The sequence below is a fragment of the Zerene cesonia genome, chromosome 10 (genome assembly GCF_012273895.1).
Source record: "Zerene cesonia ecotype Mississippi chromosome 10, Zerene_cesonia_1.1, whole genome shotgun sequence".
In the NCBI taxonomy this organism is placed as follows: domain Eukaryota; kingdom Metazoa; phylum Arthropoda; class Insecta; order Lepidoptera; family Pieridae; genus Zerene; species Zerene cesonia.
In genome coordinates this window covers 4,919,900-4,939,536 of record NC_052111.1, presented here as the reverse complement: position 1 = coordinate 4,939,536, position 19,637 = coordinate 4,919,900, and the positions used below count along the sequence as shown (strand labels likewise).

The 19,637-nt window shown below is 30.8% G+C and overlaps 3 protein-coding genes across 3 annotated transcripts in view; 2 read left to right on the top strand and 1 right to left on the bottom strand.

Moving 5' to 3' along the window:
- The first annotated feature begins 1,372 nt into the window (after window positions 1-1,372).
- On the top strand, window positions 1,373-7,167 carry LOC119829520. Its single transcript, XM_038352073.1, has 2 exons — window positions 1,373-2,202; window positions 2,466-7,167. The coding sequence occupies exons 1-2, from the start codon at window positions 1,462-1,464 to the stop codon at window positions 7,134-7,136; spliced, it is 5,412 nt and encodes a 1,803-aa protein (XP_038208001.1). The 5' UTR covers window positions 1,373-1,461; the 3' UTR covers window positions 7,137-7,167.
- A 33-nt stretch (window positions 7,168-7,200) lies between these two features.
- On the bottom strand, window positions 7,201-8,926 carry LOC119829521 (ankyrin repeat domain-containing protein 49). Its single transcript, XM_038352074.1, has 4 exons — window positions 8,832-8,926; window positions 8,452-8,627; window positions 8,046-8,351; window positions 7,201-7,679 (listed from the first exon to the last, which is right to left on the bottom strand). The coding sequence occupies exons 2-4, from the start codon at window positions 8,612-8,614 to the stop codon at window positions 7,435-7,437; spliced, it is 714 nt and encodes a 237-aa protein (XP_038208002.1). The 5' UTR covers window positions 8,615-8,627; window positions 8,832-8,926; the 3' UTR covers window positions 7,201-7,434.
- A 360-nt stretch (window positions 8,927-9,286) lies between these two features.
- The window catches only part of LOC119829366 (histone-lysine N-methyltransferase, H3 lysine-79 specific), a 19,472-nt gene continuing 9,121 nt past the window's right edge, over window positions 9,287-19,637 (top strand). The window contains exons 1-7 of the mRNA XM_038351836.1: window positions 9,287-9,519; window positions 11,043-11,083; window positions 13,613-13,751; window positions 18,050-18,190; window positions 18,279-18,464; window positions 18,691-19,107; window positions 19,452-19,615. Of these exons, the coding sequence (XP_038207764.1) occupies window positions 9,436-9,519; window positions 11,043-11,083; window positions 13,613-13,751; window positions 18,050-18,190; window positions 18,279-18,464; window positions 18,691-19,107; window positions 19,452-19,615 (1,172 nt within the window). The 5' untranslated portion in view covers window positions 9,287-9,435. The remainder of the gene's footprint in view (window positions 9,520-11,042; window positions 11,084-13,612; window positions 13,752-18,049; window positions 18,191-18,278; window positions 18,465-18,690; window positions 19,108-19,451; window positions 19,616-19,637) is intronic.

The window sequence follows — 19,637 nt, the reverse complement described above, 5'->3', positions numbered from 1 at the left end:
GCGCACCGCAGATCTCAAAATAGCTTAATTAACTAACTATTCAAATATACATGGTATTATTGTGTTTTTATTACATTGAATATTATGTTACAGTGTTCATATTTTAGTTTAATAAAATGATATATCTACATACCTACTTCTTGTTTTCATTTTTGTAATCTTTTTACTGCGTGTATAATTATAATCCCCTCCCCCGGCTTTCACGTTATCTGTATCAAAAGTAAGTACCTTTTATGGAGTTTAGAGGAAAAGAGAACTATCTCTATAAGGGGCAATTTCAAGTTTGCACAGTAAATAACAGTTGAAACTTGAAAAGTCGTCCACGAGCGGCGCAAGCAGCAGCAAAGGTTATGGACCGCCGTTAGTGACGAATTGAAATTTATCAAAATACCATACTGCTATACTCTACTCACGAAAAAATCTATCTCTACTCTTCATTCTAGGTCCGCCATAAATGAAAATCGTTTAAGCGGCTCCAAAACAATAATATAACCTATATCATTGTCTAGAATGAAGACCAATAATACTCCAACTTATTTCATTAAACATGTACAATTTATATATCATTATAACACGACACCAAAACCGAAAGAGTACGAGAAATCGTTGAAGAAACGATTGCTGGGATGGGATTACGGTTGGCCGAGAGATTACGCGATGTCACGGTTCGGCGAATGTCGCGGGTTCGAATCCCGCCTCGTGATCGAATATATTCCATTCTTTATAAATTCTCATTTATAAAGCATTGAAATACTATGAAACAAAAAAATTACAATACATACATTTTTTTGGGTTTCAGGGATTGTTTGATTTTTTATTTATTTATAAATCAAAAGTTTTAAAAAATTTCGAGTAACTATACAAATAGTTAGAATGATGAATGAGTTATACACTTAAGTTAAATAACACGAGAACTAAGATACATCTCGAAACCATAGATAAAGAATGCCACACCTGTCAAATTTTGTTCACGTTTTCGCCGTCACTAACCGCATTTAAATTAAATCAACACACACCTCCGAAACGGCTGGACCGAGTCTCATGAATTTTTTTGTGCATATCGGGCACTTCTAAGAATCAGCCAACATCTATTTTGCAAACTCCTAAATTATAAGATTACAACGTTTACCGGGTCAGCTAGTAAAATAGATCATCGCTGTGACGGCATGAAGGCAATGCTATTAAAATACTATAACCTTCATAGGAAGCATTTAACAAATTGTATGACATATTTTTTTCTTATTAATTTCGAATCACGCGACACTTTAACAAAAAGACTTGTATGTTACCAGTTTAAAAACTGCTTATGTCAATTCCTTTGAAAGGGGCAAACTTTGAATTCAAAATTCAAATAATATTCGTTGAACAGTGAATTACTATAACCTTACAAAAACGGCCTTGTTATTGATATTATTAAAAGTACATCCTTTTATAGTATATGAAATTCGAAGTGATATAAAAATGCAAGTATTAATAAAAAAAATTAATGCGACCTGTAATGAAGACCAACTAAGAGCTCTTTTTTTGTATCCAAAAGTGGTACTGTTTGAAGATCAGAAAAATATTAAAGTGATCGATTTAAACGAAAAAGATGCCTCAAATAAAATATACAGCTTCGAACATGAAATTCATCATCACGCACTGGTAGGAAATAACGTCTGGCTAGCACTGAGGTCTTCGGAAGTTATTGTTATTAATATTTTGAAAGGTGCCTCATTAAAAATTAAATGTGATAACTGCGCTAATTACAAAATTCGTGAATTTGAAACTGATGGAAAAAATATTATATTCATAAGTGAAAGTGGTGAAAGACTATTAAATCCATATACACAAGATAAATTATCTGCAGAGTTTGCAAAGGGCACCACTGAAACAATTGTATCTCTTGAAAAAGCACCATATACATATAGATTACAAGCTACACAAATTGCTTTTCAAAATGGTCTTAATATGTGTGCATCAAAGATGCATTTATTGCTTAAATGTCCAGTCACAGGTTTAACTGAAACACTACATACTAAAGAAGATTTAGAAAATATAGTACCATGGGGAGGCTCAATAGTGGTTTCAAACAGGAGACAAATGTGGGCAATAGATTTAAGAAGTTTCAGCAAAGTGTATGATTTTGATAGTTCTGAATCAAATTATGTGCCACTAGGATCCTATGATAATAATTTCTATTATCTTTTATGGGACAAAGAAGTAAATATTTGTTTTATCCTATAAATATACAATGCAATGTGGATTTAGTTTAAATTAATTCTACTTCTATGTTCTCCCTTCGGTAGCAAATATTATAGATATTTTTCACAGAGAATTCTTATATTAACCTGTAAGAAAGCAAAATGTCACTATTCCCAATGAAAATAGGTGGTGGATGACTTGTTTAATTTTTTTTATCATCTTAAAAAAATATCTTGAGATATTAGTTTAATCAATGATGATCATGTTGATTTTTTTTGCAGGTCCATTTATTTTCTACTTTGAGAAATGTTGAAAAGCAAGATGATCATTCTACAGATTTCACGGCAACACCTAAGATATCCCAAGAAGTTTTGAAATCTGAATTAAAACAATTAGTTCAAGATGTAATAAGCAAAACAAATGAAGTTTGTATACAACCTCAATTCTTGAACTTGTTCAATGACATTGAAGATTTGTCCTTTCTTATAAGTGCCACTGTCAAACTATGCAAACATAATTTAACATACAAATCCATATTGTGTTCCATACAAAAAAAAGTATTTTTAACAAATGACATTAACATAATAAATTCATTTCTTGATACTATGATAAAAGTAGATTTACTAGAGTACATATATTTTAGAGGTATTATGCATTATGGTGATATTGATTTGTTTGAAAAACAAGTTGTAGAGTTGTGTCAATTATTTGTTTCAAAGTCAGATTTAGATTTAGCTTCAATTTGCTGGCTTAAATATTCTAAAATAAATAGAAGTACTCATTGTGATGACATTTTAAAAATACTGCATGCTATTCCTATCAACGTTAAGCTGGGTACATTAATTGTATGGTTACGTAACTTTATTCCAAGTCTGCTAGATGAAAATCCTTTCAATATAGACATAATTGCTAAATGGACCACTGAAAGAATTTTTTCACTAGAGCAATCAACATTTTGGCCCAAAATTGGTTTAAAATATATTGAAGCTATTATAGATGTTTTAGAATCATCTTTAAAAACTATTGTTATCAGACCTATAACAATTGATGATTTAGATGTACTAAAGGATCACATTAAGTACATAATAGAATTGAAGGAGAAATTTAAAATAAACATGTTAATTACTGAAATAACATCGCAAAGTCCTACAGAAGTAGCATTAATTATGTTGAGACGTTGCTATACTGAAGACTTGGAAATATTTTTAAAAGAAAGCCTCACGTCGTATGCAAATCGCTATCAGTTTGATTTGGATGAAACAATACGTTCTTTTATAGAAATGCAATCTGCAAGTAGTGGTGGTAATGTTGATGCTGTAAGATTAGAAATTTTACTTAATGCATTTCACTCGCCTACAAGTAGACTTGACTGTCTCTTGCAAGTATTGAAGTATTTAGATGTGCCATGGGATAGTACTGTTGAAACCATAGCAAAATCTGCTGCAGCATTACCTTATAACGACTTTACAATAACTGAATCAGATAAACTTCTAGCTCAAGAAATAAACAAAGAAGTAAATTATGCTAAACTTAAGGTAATTTTGAAAAAGTATAATTTTCCCATTAATTTTAATGATTATATGTTGTTAATTCACAAAATACTTCAAGGGCCAACAATTGATTTAGATGATTTAAAAACGATTATGCATATTATGCCTGCTTACACTAGTTATATCAATTTATCATATATTGATAAATGCTTAAGAGAATGTGAAACTAAAGCTGCATTGGAGTATTTCAGAACTCTATCAAATCGAGAAAAAAAACTATTGATTAAAAGTGTGGAAAATAAATATGAACACATAGTTTGCAGTTCACGAAACAATACAATAGAGAGAAATTATTTAGATTTTATAAAAGGATCACATTATCAAGAAGAAATACAAATAGCTGCCGTTGAAAAACTGTATCATCTTAAAAATTCATATGGTATAAATGCAGGTCTTAATGATGTTTACAATGAAGATTACTATGAGATGAAGTTGAACAATTTGAAGAGAAATGATAAGATTGAAAATTCGGGCCATATTCGCTGTATTGAATATCTCCTCCGTTCAGACATTAAATTACAAGATCTTATACATCAGAGTTCTACTAATCATAGAGTTCAAAGCATTATAATTCAATGGATCACACAAAAACTGAAAAATGCTCATAATTTAAAATATCCCTTGAGCCAATTGAATCTTGAAGAAAACGCAATATTGTTAATTACGTCGCATAGTCTTCTTTCTGATTTAACTTTCAATTGCCCTGAAGAAAATCTACATTTATTAATTGATATTTTGGGCATACTTAATGCAATTAAAAATACGAACATTATAATGAAAAACCTAACTTTGACTTGGAAATTCAACTATGTATTTTTGCCTATGTCTTCTGTAAGTTCTCTGCATGAATTGATTAACTTTTATTCTAATTGTGGTAAAAATGATAAATCGACAAATGAACTGCTCAGTATTTGTAATGGGAGCGATTTTATTCCTATTAGAATAATAGCATACTCAACGTTACAAGAAATTGTTTGCAACAATATTTCAACAGGGAGCTTTTCTAAATCGAAAGAGAAAATAGTAAAAAAATTAGTAAACAAGATTATTGCTTCTCAAGATCTAGATCAGGTAATTTTAACGTCTCTTTTACTTCTGATAAATAAACCAGATATATCAGATAGTATGTATTTCTTAGAATTATTACGTGGGCAATCTGAAAATTTATCACCAGCCGTGATGTATTACTTATCTTCGCCTCCAATACGTCATATATTTGCTTTAGAAAATATTGTCCCAGCAGACTCCTTATCATATCCACCACAATATATTTTAAAATCTAAATTTAATATCAATCTGGCGGAAATCGCTCTTCCCGATTGTACGGAAGAAACATGGGATGTAAAAGTTTTGTTATTCTATATCTTAAAACAATACCCTAATACAACCTTTGAAAGGTTAGTTGACTTATGCCGTACCCTTAATGTTTGTCTAAATGATGGATTATCATTACTTTTAATTTCATTATTAACCAATTGGGAGTTAAAATATAAAATATGGAAGAATGAGTTGGGTTACCGACAAATACAATTACAGAATGATGGAAAAGAGTTAATATCCAAATGTTTAACAATTTGGCAAAATGTCGATAACAAAGAATTCTTGAAAGATATTTTAAATGATTTCTGGAAAAATGGTGAAGTTGTGATACATGGGTGTGTCATATCCATCAACCCTTACTTTTATGAAGTACTACTATGTATTTACACCTTACTAATATCCTCATTTTCTGAAAGTCGGTACTTGAAAGAATATTTGATTTTGAATTTTCTTAAAGAATACCAAAGAAAAGGTAACCCCAAGCAATATGAATTTGAACATTTTTCTGTGAAAGGCCTATTTCCAGAAATCGGCCATTATAGATTGCCTTTCCACTTATTCCTTCGAGAAGATATGTGGTCGAATTTGAAATCTGAAATTACATTAGAAACATATGAACGTTGGCTTCCTGTAGTCTCTATACTGTCACTTGATTCTAATATTCAGACAGCGAAGGATATGATTTGTAGTAATGCAGTAAAACAAACTATGACTTCACGTAAACAAAGTAGCACAAATGAAATAGATGTAAAAGAAAACGATACATGGAAATTGATATCTAGTGAAGAACCTCTACTGAGATCTGCACACAAATGTGTAAGACATATTGCAAATATGGAATGGGCTGGAGCGTGTCTGTTCTATGTCTTACAAGGTTGTGCTCGAGGTGCAGATCAAGTGGCAGTTGCTCAGCTTTGTTACCAATTTTCCCAACGTTGGGCAGCAATTCAGCCTGATAACCGAGCTGTTCGCCAAATGGAGCGTCTTCACTCTACTCTTTCAACGCGACATGCTTTACATAAAATAGATTGGGCATGTGAGGAACTTCTACGCCTAGCGTCGGAACCCACGCAGCTCATACACGCATTGTATTTACACCCAAAATTTGTAAGTAAAATTGGTCGGCACGATATAAACAGAGCTGCAAACGAAATAGCTGATAAAAATGGTATTAACATAAATTCCATTAGAATTCAAATTTTGGAAAGTCTTATCAATAGAAAAGATTTAAATTCACCAAGTCTTAATACTATAGAACTTATAACAGCTAAGTATATTCTTAAAGCTACTTGTGCCAAAATGGGGGCTATTTATCTTTCTCGCATAGCTTTTGACGATGAAAATGATTACAATAAGTCCAAAAAACTTAGAGCACTTCAGTGTTTTATGAGTGTTGTTGATCAAGAAACTGCAGTAAAAGTCACAAATATTGATCATGAGAAACTGTGGCCAACTATACTCGAGCTTTTGTACATAGTATATCTAGAAAGGATTGATATGCCCTGGATTGTGGCAACTTTTAAACAGGATAAAATTATGGCTCTGAATCAATTACTTCAAACCTCTGGTGGAAATGTGGAAGCTTTAAAAGTATCAGCAGAATTAGCACAAAGATTTGGAAATCAAAAAATTATATGTGACTACATACCATTACTGTTAAAATCTTCCCTTTTTGATGAAATTATTCCATTACTGTTAAAAATGGCATGTCCGCTAGATAGTGTCATTTGTACAGCTTGGCGGGCTATTCTTATTAATCCTTTTAAACGAGCAGATTATCCAATAACAGACAAACAAAAAAACAAATGTCTACAGGCTCTAAACCTACTGCCTTTATGTCCATTTATACAAGATGAAGATTTACTTGAAATATGGAAAAATTGTATCAGATGCAAATGTCTTGCTCTAGGTTGTTTAGTTTTACCTTTTATGAAATCTGAAACTAGAGAAACATTGAAGGAGTTAACAAAAATAGATAAAAGGAATTTAGTAATAGGTTTAAAAAATTTACATTCAGAATCATTCCTTGTATCAAGTGCTATGTGTGTTTTAGAAAATGTGACAAGAAAAATCTGCAGGTAACTACTTAAGTTTAGAATAGAACTTTATTTACACCATAGAGATAATAATGAATTTTAATTAATTGCATTGTAAATTAAATATAATAAAAGTAAATAATTTAAGTATAGTCTTAAATTTATCAGTTCAGCAAAGTGTTATTTTCATTGTCCTTTATAACATTATCATAGAAATAGGCATTATAGAGTATAAAATATTACTAATACATTATTAATCATATAAATTATATGTATGCATCTCATGTGAAGTCAGCGCAGCTAATAATTAAATTTAAACCTCTTGAAACCTCATATTACATTTTTTAATGAGATGTATTCCTATAATATGGATTACAAGTAAAAGCTAAAGATCTTATGTAAGATACAGCTGGCAAAACCATTTCAAATAATGGAGCATAAATCCCATGACCACGGGCTAATTGCTCAGGGGTTTCATTTGAATTGTTGGGTCTCTTTGCAAGTTCAACCATATCTTCTCGTAAAAATAAGATGACCAGTGTAGATTTACAGTGGCTGATTGCTGATGCAAGATGTAATGGTGATTGTGCTGAAAAAAATTTAAATAAATCAGATCTGAGTAAGCTCTTTTTTATTTTATTTTTATATTTAACTTCAATATTTTATGTATATTTATTTTTACAGACCTATCAAGTAATCATTTTGTACATATTTGTGAATTTATTTATAATATCCTATGGTTATATGTGTGGATTTGGACCCCTAAAATTATATTTTATTAATAGATTAGATTTTAAATTCTAAATATTATTATTAAGAATGTGAAATCTTTTAGAAAGGGTTTGAGGGGAGAAAATAGTACAAGTGTCACAAGTTGGGCAAATAGAATGACCCATACATACAGATACTCCACCTAAGAATTAAAAAGAGGCATTTGAAACAAAGTAGGTGTTACCTCCATCAGATAGAGCAAGAGGGCTCGCTCCTCCTGAAAGAAGTCTTGCTACTGCTGCATAGTTATTCCAATTACATGCAGAGTGTAACGGTGTCCAACCAAGTTCAGTTCTTGAACCTATATTAGCCCCTGCACTCAGCAAGTATGATATTATATTGACGTGATTACTATATGCAGCACGATGTAGTGGAGTATACCCATCAGAGTCTTGTGCATGAACTAGGCCAGGCTGTTTTTCTAGCAAGCCTTTTAAGATATCCAGTTCCCCATTTTCAGCTGCCCATAAGACATGGTCAATGGGATTTTCTGAAATATATTATACTTTAAGTTACATACAATATTTTGATCTATATATATATTTTGATATATATATTAATCACTATACTTATAAAAAAAATAAAAATACCCTTCGGATTTTCAACAGTTTCTACATCAACTTCAGCATCATCCCAACCTGATACAAACATTCCAGAGGTTTCTGGATTTCTTTTACATTGTTCTATTTCATCAGCAATTTCTTTGTAATCGCGGGGTTTCATAGCTTCATCTTCAGAATCAGATGACATCATGTAAGTTGTTATCCTATATTATCAAAACCCTTTCATAAATAGTATCTATAGCATTTCGTGCAGAAATTTTGAGTTTATAAAGCAAATGATAAAAAATTAAAAAAGATATTAAAAAACATTATTTCGTTGGTAAGTTTCGATAAAATTATATAATTTTTAATATATGAGGTGAAGATATTCTATTTTTAACAGGACGGATAAGCTTATGTTTACTTACTATATCTTAAATTCTATTAAACAAATTTATTTATTATTGTTGTCAAATGTCGGCTGAAACGCGAATAAATTTATGAATGTCATATCAAATCTGTCAGCTATCAAACTGATGTTATATCATCTATGGTTCTGAAATCTGAACATAATAATATGTGTTTAATGTCGTTAACATATTATTTGGGAAGTAAATTTCGTCGCATGTACTTAATACCTATGAATTTACTGAAGTACCTACACTGTAACTATTTATTTTGATTCCTATTTTTAGTGTTTCCTACAGGAGAATAAATATACTTTTATTGTAACATATATAAGTTTTAGTAATTAAACAATTCGATTTTTCAATTTTTTTTTCTTTTATATGGCTATTTTTTTATTAATTAAAAATCGAAACAATATTTATGCTTCGATTCTGTGGTTTTGTTACCAACATAGAATATGTCGGCCATGTTTGAATTGATATTATTTTCAACATGGCGCCTAGCCTAGTTAAGAATGTGTGTGTGTGAAAGTGCAGTGAAATTATGTTAATACCAATTGTTTTTAGTGTTAAATTTAGTGTATAAGTGAAAAAAAGTGTGCTTTAATGCAGCGGTTATCTTATAATGGCTTTGGATTTACGCTTGCATTCTCCTGCAGGCGCGGAACCCGTTGTTTATACATGGCCTCTTACATCGGGTCATGGCTCGGTAAGGAAAGCATTAGCGATGATAAACTTAGAAATTAGCATGCACATAATAGAATTGTACCCAAGTTTTATGTGTTCATAATATGAAAGTAGTTACTTTACATCCTAGAAATACCGTTATATAGATATAAGATATTATTTCGCAGTGTTTTCATAATCATTGCTGATAAGTGTTTCTGTTACTACATATTATAAACAATATATTTTCATAGTTAGACATTCTTGTTGTGTCATAACATTTTTATTTACAATATTTTAAAATCATTGGTTAGGAAGAAGAAATTTAAATAGTCTTCTGATCACATGGCTTCTATATTTCTCGAGTGTATTGACCTCGTGTTTTGTCAAGGTGTCGGCTTTTTTTAGATATGTACACCCTGCTGTTGCGTATATTTTTATTCATCATCTCTATTTGCATTTTTACATCAAACAAACTGAAAAAAATAGTTACAAGACATCAAAAACATCACCAAAAAATTTATTACCCATTTGTTTTGACCTATTTTTACTTTTTTTGTGTATATTAGCAATGATTTTTATATCAGAAGGCCATATTATGAATTTATTTGAGTTGAGCCTAAGGAATGCATAGTTTGTTATATCTTAGATACTCTGCATGATATCCAAATACATCATCATCAACATTCAAGTTGATGTTTTTCTGTAAAATATAATTTCATTAAGTGTATCATTGTATTGAAGAAGATTTATAATTATGGAGTAGTTCAGAAAAAACATAGGTTTTTTAATAAATTAGGTATACCACATATTAAAGACACGTCATTTATCACATTACATATAAAAATACCGAAAAACAAATATATAGTTAACATAACATTAATAAATACCATATAGTAATTATAGTATATATAATTATTATATGTATTTATTATTTTCATTTAATTTAATTAAATGCTGCCAACATAATCAAAAAAGCACAATAAAACTGTTACTTAATAAATATATATACAGCACAGAACATGCCTTTATCGCTTATAATCATCTCTTGCAAGCAAGCTGTTATGTTAAACTTTACATAAATAATATGAAGTATTGTATGAAATTAGTATTGTCTTTTAACTGATACAGAATTTCCCTTGTTTAATTAAAAATGTGGACTAAGTAAATGAATGACTTGTTCATTCATTTACTTAGTCTACTAAGTAGTAGATCATTTGGTTAAAAAAAATCTAGGTGTTTGCTTTGAATTGAGCTACATGATTACCGAATTAATTAATAATTTTTAACTTGATACTTTTTTCTTTAACTCTTGGTCTTTACCTTGGTTCTTACCTTTACTATTAAATAATACCAGTAACTATAATCAGGTTACACATTTTTAGGTTCAACTCACAGGTGAACTATATGTATAAGGCATTAGCTATATATTGACATAAGTAGAGAGTCTCTCTGTTGTTGGTGTGAAGTTGAAGAGAAATATTACTTGCTCTAAGATACAATATATTGAAAATATAACCAACACTATGTTGTTAGTACAAGAGTAATAACTTTACATTGTTTTAGGACAAACACGATGGGGCCCTGGAGATAGTAGAAACTATAAGGTGAGGACACAATTTTATATTTTATGAGAGTTTTAGAATTTAAATGTATATGGACATTTTAATACCAAAGTCTTAAGCTAGCTTCAACAAAATTTATTATTAAAAAAAATTTCTGCCTTTTTGTCATCATTATTGGTCAAGTGTATATCACTATATTCATACTGTCACTATCTGTGCTCGCAGTTTCAATAGTGTAAATTTGTATGTGCTTTAACATTGGAATCAATTAGTTACACCTTATTACATCAGCTATCTACCAGTGAATATTCTGTGAAAACCAAACCAGCTATTTCAGAGATTAGCCAGAATAAACAGACGGACTGACAAACATTGTATATGTCCTATGTATGTTTAGTAAAAAGCAGTAATTTTTTTATTACAAGAATCCATTCAAACTCCAATTTTATTTATTCATATCAATTAGTAGAACAGAATATGAGAACATTAAGGAACAAAATTTTATTAAACTTTATTATTGAAATTTAAAAATGCCTTAAACTTTGAAAATGAAGCTTCAGTACAATGCTTAATGTCTCATAAAGGTTTTCAATATACTGCCCTGAGTAAAACAATTCAATAGTTTTTATGTCTAATAGAAACAAATGTCAAATTTTTTTTTTTTTCTAAGAGCCCATTTCAAATTTTTTCTTAATGTTATTCTTGATGTGGAATCAATCCATCTGACACTGTATATTAGCCAATTAGGCTAAGAAACATTAACTGATGAGAGCATTAATTATCTTTATATTCATTTATATAATGTAACATAGTGGGAAAAGGATAGAATAGGATGATAATGTTTGGAAAATGTGTAACCAAATATGTGAACACTATTTTAGACAAATTAAGGCATATTATATTTACAATAAAATATTTTTTAATATTCATTGACTAAAATGTAAAGATCTCATTGATAAATTACAGATTACGTTTCGCAAATAAAATATTTAATAGATGATTAGATAGTCAATAAAATATCAAAAACGAATTTAACAGTCATATAGTTTCATATAAAATTGATTATTATTCAGGTTTGTATCGTATAATGGTAGGAATTACGTTAACAAACTTGCCGACATTCGTCAACGTGCTCTGTTAACTATTAGTTGCGTGATTGTTTGACTTACGAAGGACGCGCAACGCACGGTGTCAACGACCGCCCAAACAATTTTGCTTGAACTGATGAGTAACTAGCAATATAAGTGCAAGGCACTATGACATCGCCCTATTGCCCGACCTGCAATCAAACAATGTACCTGCATGTATACTAAAAATAGATAAGGAACATAATAACGTTGAACAGTTTCTATATAGGTATTTTGTATAATTGTTGAAATTGAAAAAAACTGCATATTTGTTTACTTGATATTTTTCAACTGAATTTACGATAATTTCAATAGAAATAAATAAAAAAAAAATTAAATCAAAGGAATCAGTGTGTTTAGTAGAGACTAAGTAAACTACTAAAGTAAAAAAAATATAGAACATACAAGTTATAAACAAAAATCATCATTATTTGAATTTTTCACTTTAACTTACTTTGAGAATAAGTGAATAAGGTACAAAAACAAAAGTTTAGATCTTTTATTACCTAAAATTTTCCAATTGAGCTTTTTCCCACAGGACTTGATTTGCTGAATCCCGTATTTTGCTCCCACTCCCACTTTCTGATTGACCGTAAATTATTTTTCGTTTCTTTTTTCTTATATTGATTTCCTTTTCTAATTGGTTTCATTCTTCTATATTTTTATTTTATATTTCAAAACCTACCCTTGTCCCTTAATGTTACTTGCAATGCAAAATAACTTTGCCCTGAATGTTCTTTAATCAAATATGTAGCATTAATACTGTGTCTGCATTTTCTCATTACTAATATTAACTGTATTGTCCAATTAATTAACCTTTACATTAACTTTGTTAATGGTGTACTTGTGTAGTGAACATATGATCTTCTTTAAATTTAATGTTCATCCATCGGTGAAAATAATTCATTAATTACTTCTAATTTCAAAATAGAATCACTTTAAAAATGTCCAGAATTAATAACTTGGCATTTTTATTTTATTTAGTATACAATCGGTACGGTAAATAATCTTTGTTGTATAATTTTTGCTTTAAAATAAAATTGTAAAAAGAACAAAGTCAATGAACTATAATTATCGAAAAAGCTACTAAAAAATAAAATATGTAAAAGTTGGCAAGCTTTAATAAACATAAACAGAAAATATTTTCAAAGCGGGTCACCCTTTGCTCCCGTGAGGTCGGGTGGGCATGGCCTGGCGACCTCTCGACGTTCACTCACATTCAGTGACCTTGAAACCTGTCTTTTAAACTTTCTTTTTTACTTTTTTTTCTCTGACGTAATTGAGATGAAGCAGGTAAACAGGTTATGATCAAACAACCAAACTGGCGGGATTTTACTATGGCTATGTGTACCTACGCAAAGTATGCTCGTATAGAGGCATTGTGTAATAAAACATTGGCAAGTAAAATTGATTCATAACTTAAACGTCTTTTTAAATTTAAAAGGTGGGTATGCGACGATCTGCCGGAAATGAAGGGTGCCTTGGAGAAGAACATCCTAAGCGACTACGACACCCACTCATACGAAAGTATGCGAGCTCTTTGCGACCGCTTCAACCGCGCCATAGACTCAGTTGTTGCTTTGGTAAGTTCCATAACTGTGTTCTATATATAAATATCCGTTTTTCTTATTATTTACATATAATTAAGTCTCAGATTATAAAAAAGGCGTATGGAGTGCACCTACCACTCTAAGACTAAAAGATGAGTGACGAACCGCTCCACTGTACATACACGTGTTTGTTGTCTTACCCGATATAGAAAGAAACCAGCACAAAAAATTACATCTGAACCTTTAAACAATTACATAGCAAATCCCTAAACCTTCCCACTGTAGTTTTACGATTAAAAAAGGCAAATTGATTATTGAATATACACATATTGGCATATAGTACAATTCGATTGTGATTTCCGAAATGTCGTGTTCGTCACATGTAGATTTATTGTTTAGATTACAAATTAAATAAGCTAATAATGAATAGTATACTGTAAAGGTTTTTTTTTTTTGGTTTTTGGGAACAACTTGACGGCATTTTCAACTAAATTTACAGACCCCTCGTAATGTATTGCGTCGAACTATTGGCGTATCCTTCAGGCGCTGGGCTTGCGTTTGCTTTTGAATTTGTATTTGCTATGGTTACGGCTCTCTATCTTTAATAATCTGAGTTCATAGTGGATAGAAAAATAACATTGTGTGTGCATTTTCTCACCTAGAACCTATTTAATTGAAAAAGGTTTATCTGCAATGTCATGTATGAATACAGTGTCATTCATAACATCACACGAGGTGTCGCACTTTATGGTCAAATCCTTGCATTAGCGTCGGGGGTCAAATTATTTATTTCAATTAAAAAATATTTATTTGCAATATACGTTGAAACGTTTTTGTTATATAATATGAATACATTTTGAAATATCAACATTATGTCTCAAGTGAATCGACCGCGGCCGGTGCACCGAGGGCATTCCGCGACCCCCTTGCGTAACATTGCGCGACCCTTGCTTGTGTGACTCGTGTCACGTGGGTCATAGGTATAAACAACTTTATCGCGCAACATAACATTGATACTCAAACTATTCGTATTAATTAGAAATTACTGAATAATTAGATTTGATTAGAATTTATAGATTTTTTAAGGAAACGAGGTTTAGATAATGTGAAAAGGGGGCCAGTAAATAGTAATAAATTCTAGGACAGACAACATTACTGTCAACAACATTATATATTTTATAATCTTAAATTATCATGTTTTAAAATATTTGTAATTAGAAATTACAAGTGATGACATAATGTGGAGATTCAAACTATAGTTGGCATGGTTTCCTATTAGCAACATCTTCAATGCCACTTCATTCTATTTATGTTACATTTCCTGGTTAAACTGTACTATTTCAATGGCCTATAAAATATAAGTACTGTCAGGTATAGTTTATATACTTATATTAGAATTATTAAATAATAACCAATGAAGTAATTAACATAGAATCATACAAAAATAAATTGCACTAATGCATATAGTCAATCATTCCCTAATGCATTATTTACACAGTCAGAGAAATTATGGGGCAATGAGGGACATGATGACGAGGAGGAACAGCTATAAGAGGGGACGTGAGGGCTAAGATGGCGTCATCCGTCGAGGACGCAACAAAACGATCGATGGTCGTAGTCGTAGCAGACACCGCCTGAGAGATCTATTATTAACGATGCATTCTATTTGAGTCCGTAAATATAGAAGTTGGTAACAATATACTAATATAAAGCAAATTCCTTCAGTTTTCAAGAGTATTGTATATGACTATCTAGCAAAAACTGAAATTTGTGTGTACATTTATATTTAGAAAAGAAAATCGGTAAAGTAACTTTCATCAATCTGTATCATATACACTGGAAGATTACTGTTAGGATATATGCGGCATTTTAAACTCATTAAAAAGGCACAATAGGTTTTGTTTACTTTACCAGCAGATCGACGTAAAACATCAAATCTAGCCTTTGATTTTAATACAAAGAGTTGGTGAGACTTTAGATATATAGATAACGTTATAGATACTTTATTAAAACAAAAAAAAATGGTTTAATCAAATTATAGCAATAAGAGACTTTACAAACATTTAGCCAATTAATTTCTGCACACGAAAAAAATATATATTTAATTTCTATAATGTATAACTGCAAATTTACACAGTACCTAATTCATGATGTCACCGTCATCGATGACTTGCACCCGCATACCCAACGTATAGGTATATAACCTTGAGTCTGTTATGTAGGAACTACAAACTATCATAGTTGTCCGTGTGGAGCTTTATTTAAATCGTTTAATTTGTTGCTATTATCGATAACCGTTGAGTACTAAATTCAATTGTGCACCAAAATATTTATAATTATGCCGAGAATCATCTATACTAATAATACACAGCTGGGTTTTTTCTTTGTTAGTTTGAACTCCATAATCACAGGATTTACTATACCGATTTAAGAAATTCTTTCACTGTTAGATATGTATGTGATTCCTGAGTGCTATGGACTCCACGGGCAAAACAGGGGCGGACTTGTGAATAATATACTACATAAATAATTAAGTAGACATAATTTATTAAGTAAAAATAGCGTTGTCATTAGCAATATATAATTAATGGGTAGGTGACCACTCAGTAAAACGAGTTTAATATTTTGTTATCTTGATTTACTACTTTTGAAATCCCGTATCAACATTTATCTTAATTATTTTAGTCGTACATATCGCATATGTTCGACTTTAATTCAAATCATCCAAAGTTAATTTTTGATATGGTAGTAGTTTTTGTGTGATAAAATTACTAACAAACATAAAAAACAATTTTTTCCCCTTTATAATAGACATTAGTTTAGATATGTATGGCACGAATTGTCTTTGTTTAAGACCCCCATCATTTTGAGTATGTTATTTTATTATGTTCATTTAAAAATGTATTAACCTATAAAATAAACTGCTTAACTTGTGAAAGTCTTAGAATTACCAACCTACTACACTCAGTCATCGACATTACCGTCGATCTTCAAGTTGATTGACCTTAGCATGCGGACAAACGTCTCAACCAAAAGTTGATCGCCTTCACTCATTGTTTTAAAGACAAAATAAAATATTGTGTGACTAATCGTAACAGATAATATAGCATTTTTAGTTTCTGCTGTTATGAGATTCACTTCACAACTATTATACTCTATACAAGTAATTGGATAACAAAATAATAATAGCTTTATTCAAATAAGAATCGATTAAAATTTGGTGTGGTTCGCACACGAGGGCGATGACCGCATTATTAAGCGAACGCGAATGTCGCACGTAGAGTTAATGACCCTTTTTTTGACTGCACTATCTCTATAATTATTATAGATATAAGAAATCAGTATTGTTTTTTTGTGATTAAATATGTTAGTTTTATTATGTCAACTTATACTGATATATTGTTACATAAGCTGTCTGTTGTATTTTCTGAAATTTTGGATATAGGAATATACTTAATGCGTTAAAAATATGTATTAATTAATATAAATGGTCTGATTTTAACGTAAAGCATCGAATTCCGGAAAATATTAGATTTCAATACCGACAATTGTGTCCATGCTTTAAAGTTTAATCAAAACAAGTAAGGAAAGCTCGAGGCCGCGCACCCACAGTTTGCTATGTTTATGCTATCAGACCAGATGTTATTTTGCGCCCACTTGTTCCAAATATATTATTTCATTTTAATTATGTTATAAGGTATGCATCTAGGTAAAAAGAAAAATTAATTGAATATTTTATATATTTGAATAGTATTTATCGAGGTACTAAAGAAGAAGACTTAATAACGTAGCATTTAGTTATTTATTGTAGGTAGTGTATGACTATTATAAACCATATTGCAATCCGATTGACGATTAATATTTAAACATAAAATGTTTATTGATACATAATAATGTTATAAGTATTATGAGCTTATGTTTTGAAATATACTGCGTGTATATATTTGCGTTGGTATATTTGATACGTGTAATATAGAATTTGTTACCCCCTAACAGGCGAGAAATCAATGACTATGATGTTTTATTTACAAAATTATAAGTTTCTCATTTCGTATTATATCTGTACTACGCTGTACTACTTTCGAATTATAAAAAAACACATAGCACTAGTTCCACTCGATACATCATCAATTTGTCGAAACCGGTCGTAATTAAAATTAATTGAAACAACTGGACTAAGTGTAATTTTTGTTTACATTTTCTGAAGTAAAATATAACTTTATCAATAAAATAACTTTTATTATGTATTATTTATTATTCCCTTAATCTAAATCTATAGTGTCTTATTAAAGGTTGTAATAGACATTACATTGAACTTATCGGTTTTATAGGAAAAAGGTACATCACTGCCAGCTCAGCGCCTAAACAAGTACCCGTCCAGAGGTTTGCTGAAGCACATTCTACAGCAAACTTATAACCAAGCCGTTGCCGATCCAGAAAAATTGAACCAATACGAGCCTTTTTCACCTGAGGTATGATTTATGACTGACTTTCGTTTATTGCTGCATAGATTCGACCAAACATTCCATATACATTTTCTTATATATTCTCTCTGTTTAGGTATACGGCGAAACTTCTTATGAGCTAGTATGTCAAATGATAGATCAAATAGATATAACTGCCGAAGATGTGTTCGTGGATTTGGGATCAGGCGTTGGCCAAGTTGTGCTACAAATGGCGGCAGCGACACCTTGCCGTATCTGTTTTGGTGTCGAGAAAGCGGAAGTGCCTAGTAAATATGCAGAGGTATATATATTTAGAAATATTTATTTTTACTACGAATGCCGTTACACTATGGAATACGGCAAAAGCTTGCGTAAGACTTACTAATCGTAAAAGTTTCGTGTAGTCTTAGAAGCAAATGTTTAAGCATTATCTGTTTTCGATAATGTAGATTATAGCTCATTATTAACTATATACTTTATATCGATTTTAAAACAAAACAACTTATGACGTATTTTTTCTATTTCAGAGCATGGATCTAAACTTTAGGATGTGGATGAAATGGTATGGGAAAAAATACGGAGAATATAAATTGATAAAAGGAGACTTTTTGATGGATGAACATAGAGAAAAGATAAATTCAGCTACGATTGTTTTTGTTAACAATTTTGCCTTTGGGCCCCACGTCGATCACCAACTGAAAGAAAGATTTGCAGATTTAAAGGATGGTGCAAAAATCGTATCTTCAAAGAGCTTTTGCCCACTCAACTTTAGGATAACTGACAGAAACCTAAGCGACATTGGGACCATAATGCATGTTAGTGAAATGTCACCACTGAAAGGTTCCGTGTCTTGGACAGGAAAGCCAGTATCTTACTATTTACATATAATAGATAGGACCAAATTAGAGAGATACTTTCAAAGACTGAAAAATCCGAAACTCAAGGTCAGCAAAAGGGTCTGTTTCCAATCGAATCATATTACTTATTGCTATTTTTAATGCATGCTTTGTACAATTTTAATCTTCTATCGTCATTCTACTTTAAAATTGGAAATAATTGTTTAAATGAAGAAATAGAAATAGACTTGTTGAATTGAAGTGTTCATATAAAATAATAATTTATCTCATGTTACGTAATTTATCACTGACGTGCATTATATATCATGTTTATCAATACAAAACAAGGATTATGATATATTCAGTATATAGTAGTGCGATATTACTAAATGTTGTTTGAGATACTATATTTAAATATATTTAGATGTAGTTACAATATGTGTTTTGTGCAGGGAATTCAAAATGGATGTGACGACGGAGAGGGAAGTAGTAAAAGGAATGTAAGCGCGCCACCGACGAGACAACCTACACCCGATTTGCTCAATGGCAATAGTAATCATAGCACCGGCTCACTGCCAGAAAGGAGACGAAAGGTTGCGAGACCGAGACCTATTAGGTACATACATAATATACATAAT

Excerpts from the sequence above, each read along its gene's own strand:
- LOC119829520 (XM_038352073.1), top strand. The coding sequence starts at position 1,462 with ATGCAAGTATTAATAAAAAAAATTAATGCGACCTGTAATGAAGACCAA. Across the intron at positions 2,203-2,465 it reads ATCTTTTATGGGACAAAGAA|GTCCATTTATTTTCTACTTT; the intron begins GTAAATATTTGT and ends TTTTTTTTGCAG.
- LOC119829521 (XM_038352074.1), bottom strand. The coding sequence starts at position 8,614 with ATGATGTCATCTGATTCTGAAGATGAAGCTATGAAACCCCGCGATTAC. Across the intron at positions 8,352-8,451 it reads AACTGTTGAAAATCCGAAGG|AAAATCCCATTGACCATGTC; the intron begins GTATTTTTATTT and ends AATATATTTCAG. Across the intron at positions 7,680-8,045 it reads TCTTGCTCTATCTGATGGAG|CACAATCACCATTACATCTT; the intron begins GTAACACCTACT and ends AATTTTTTTCAG.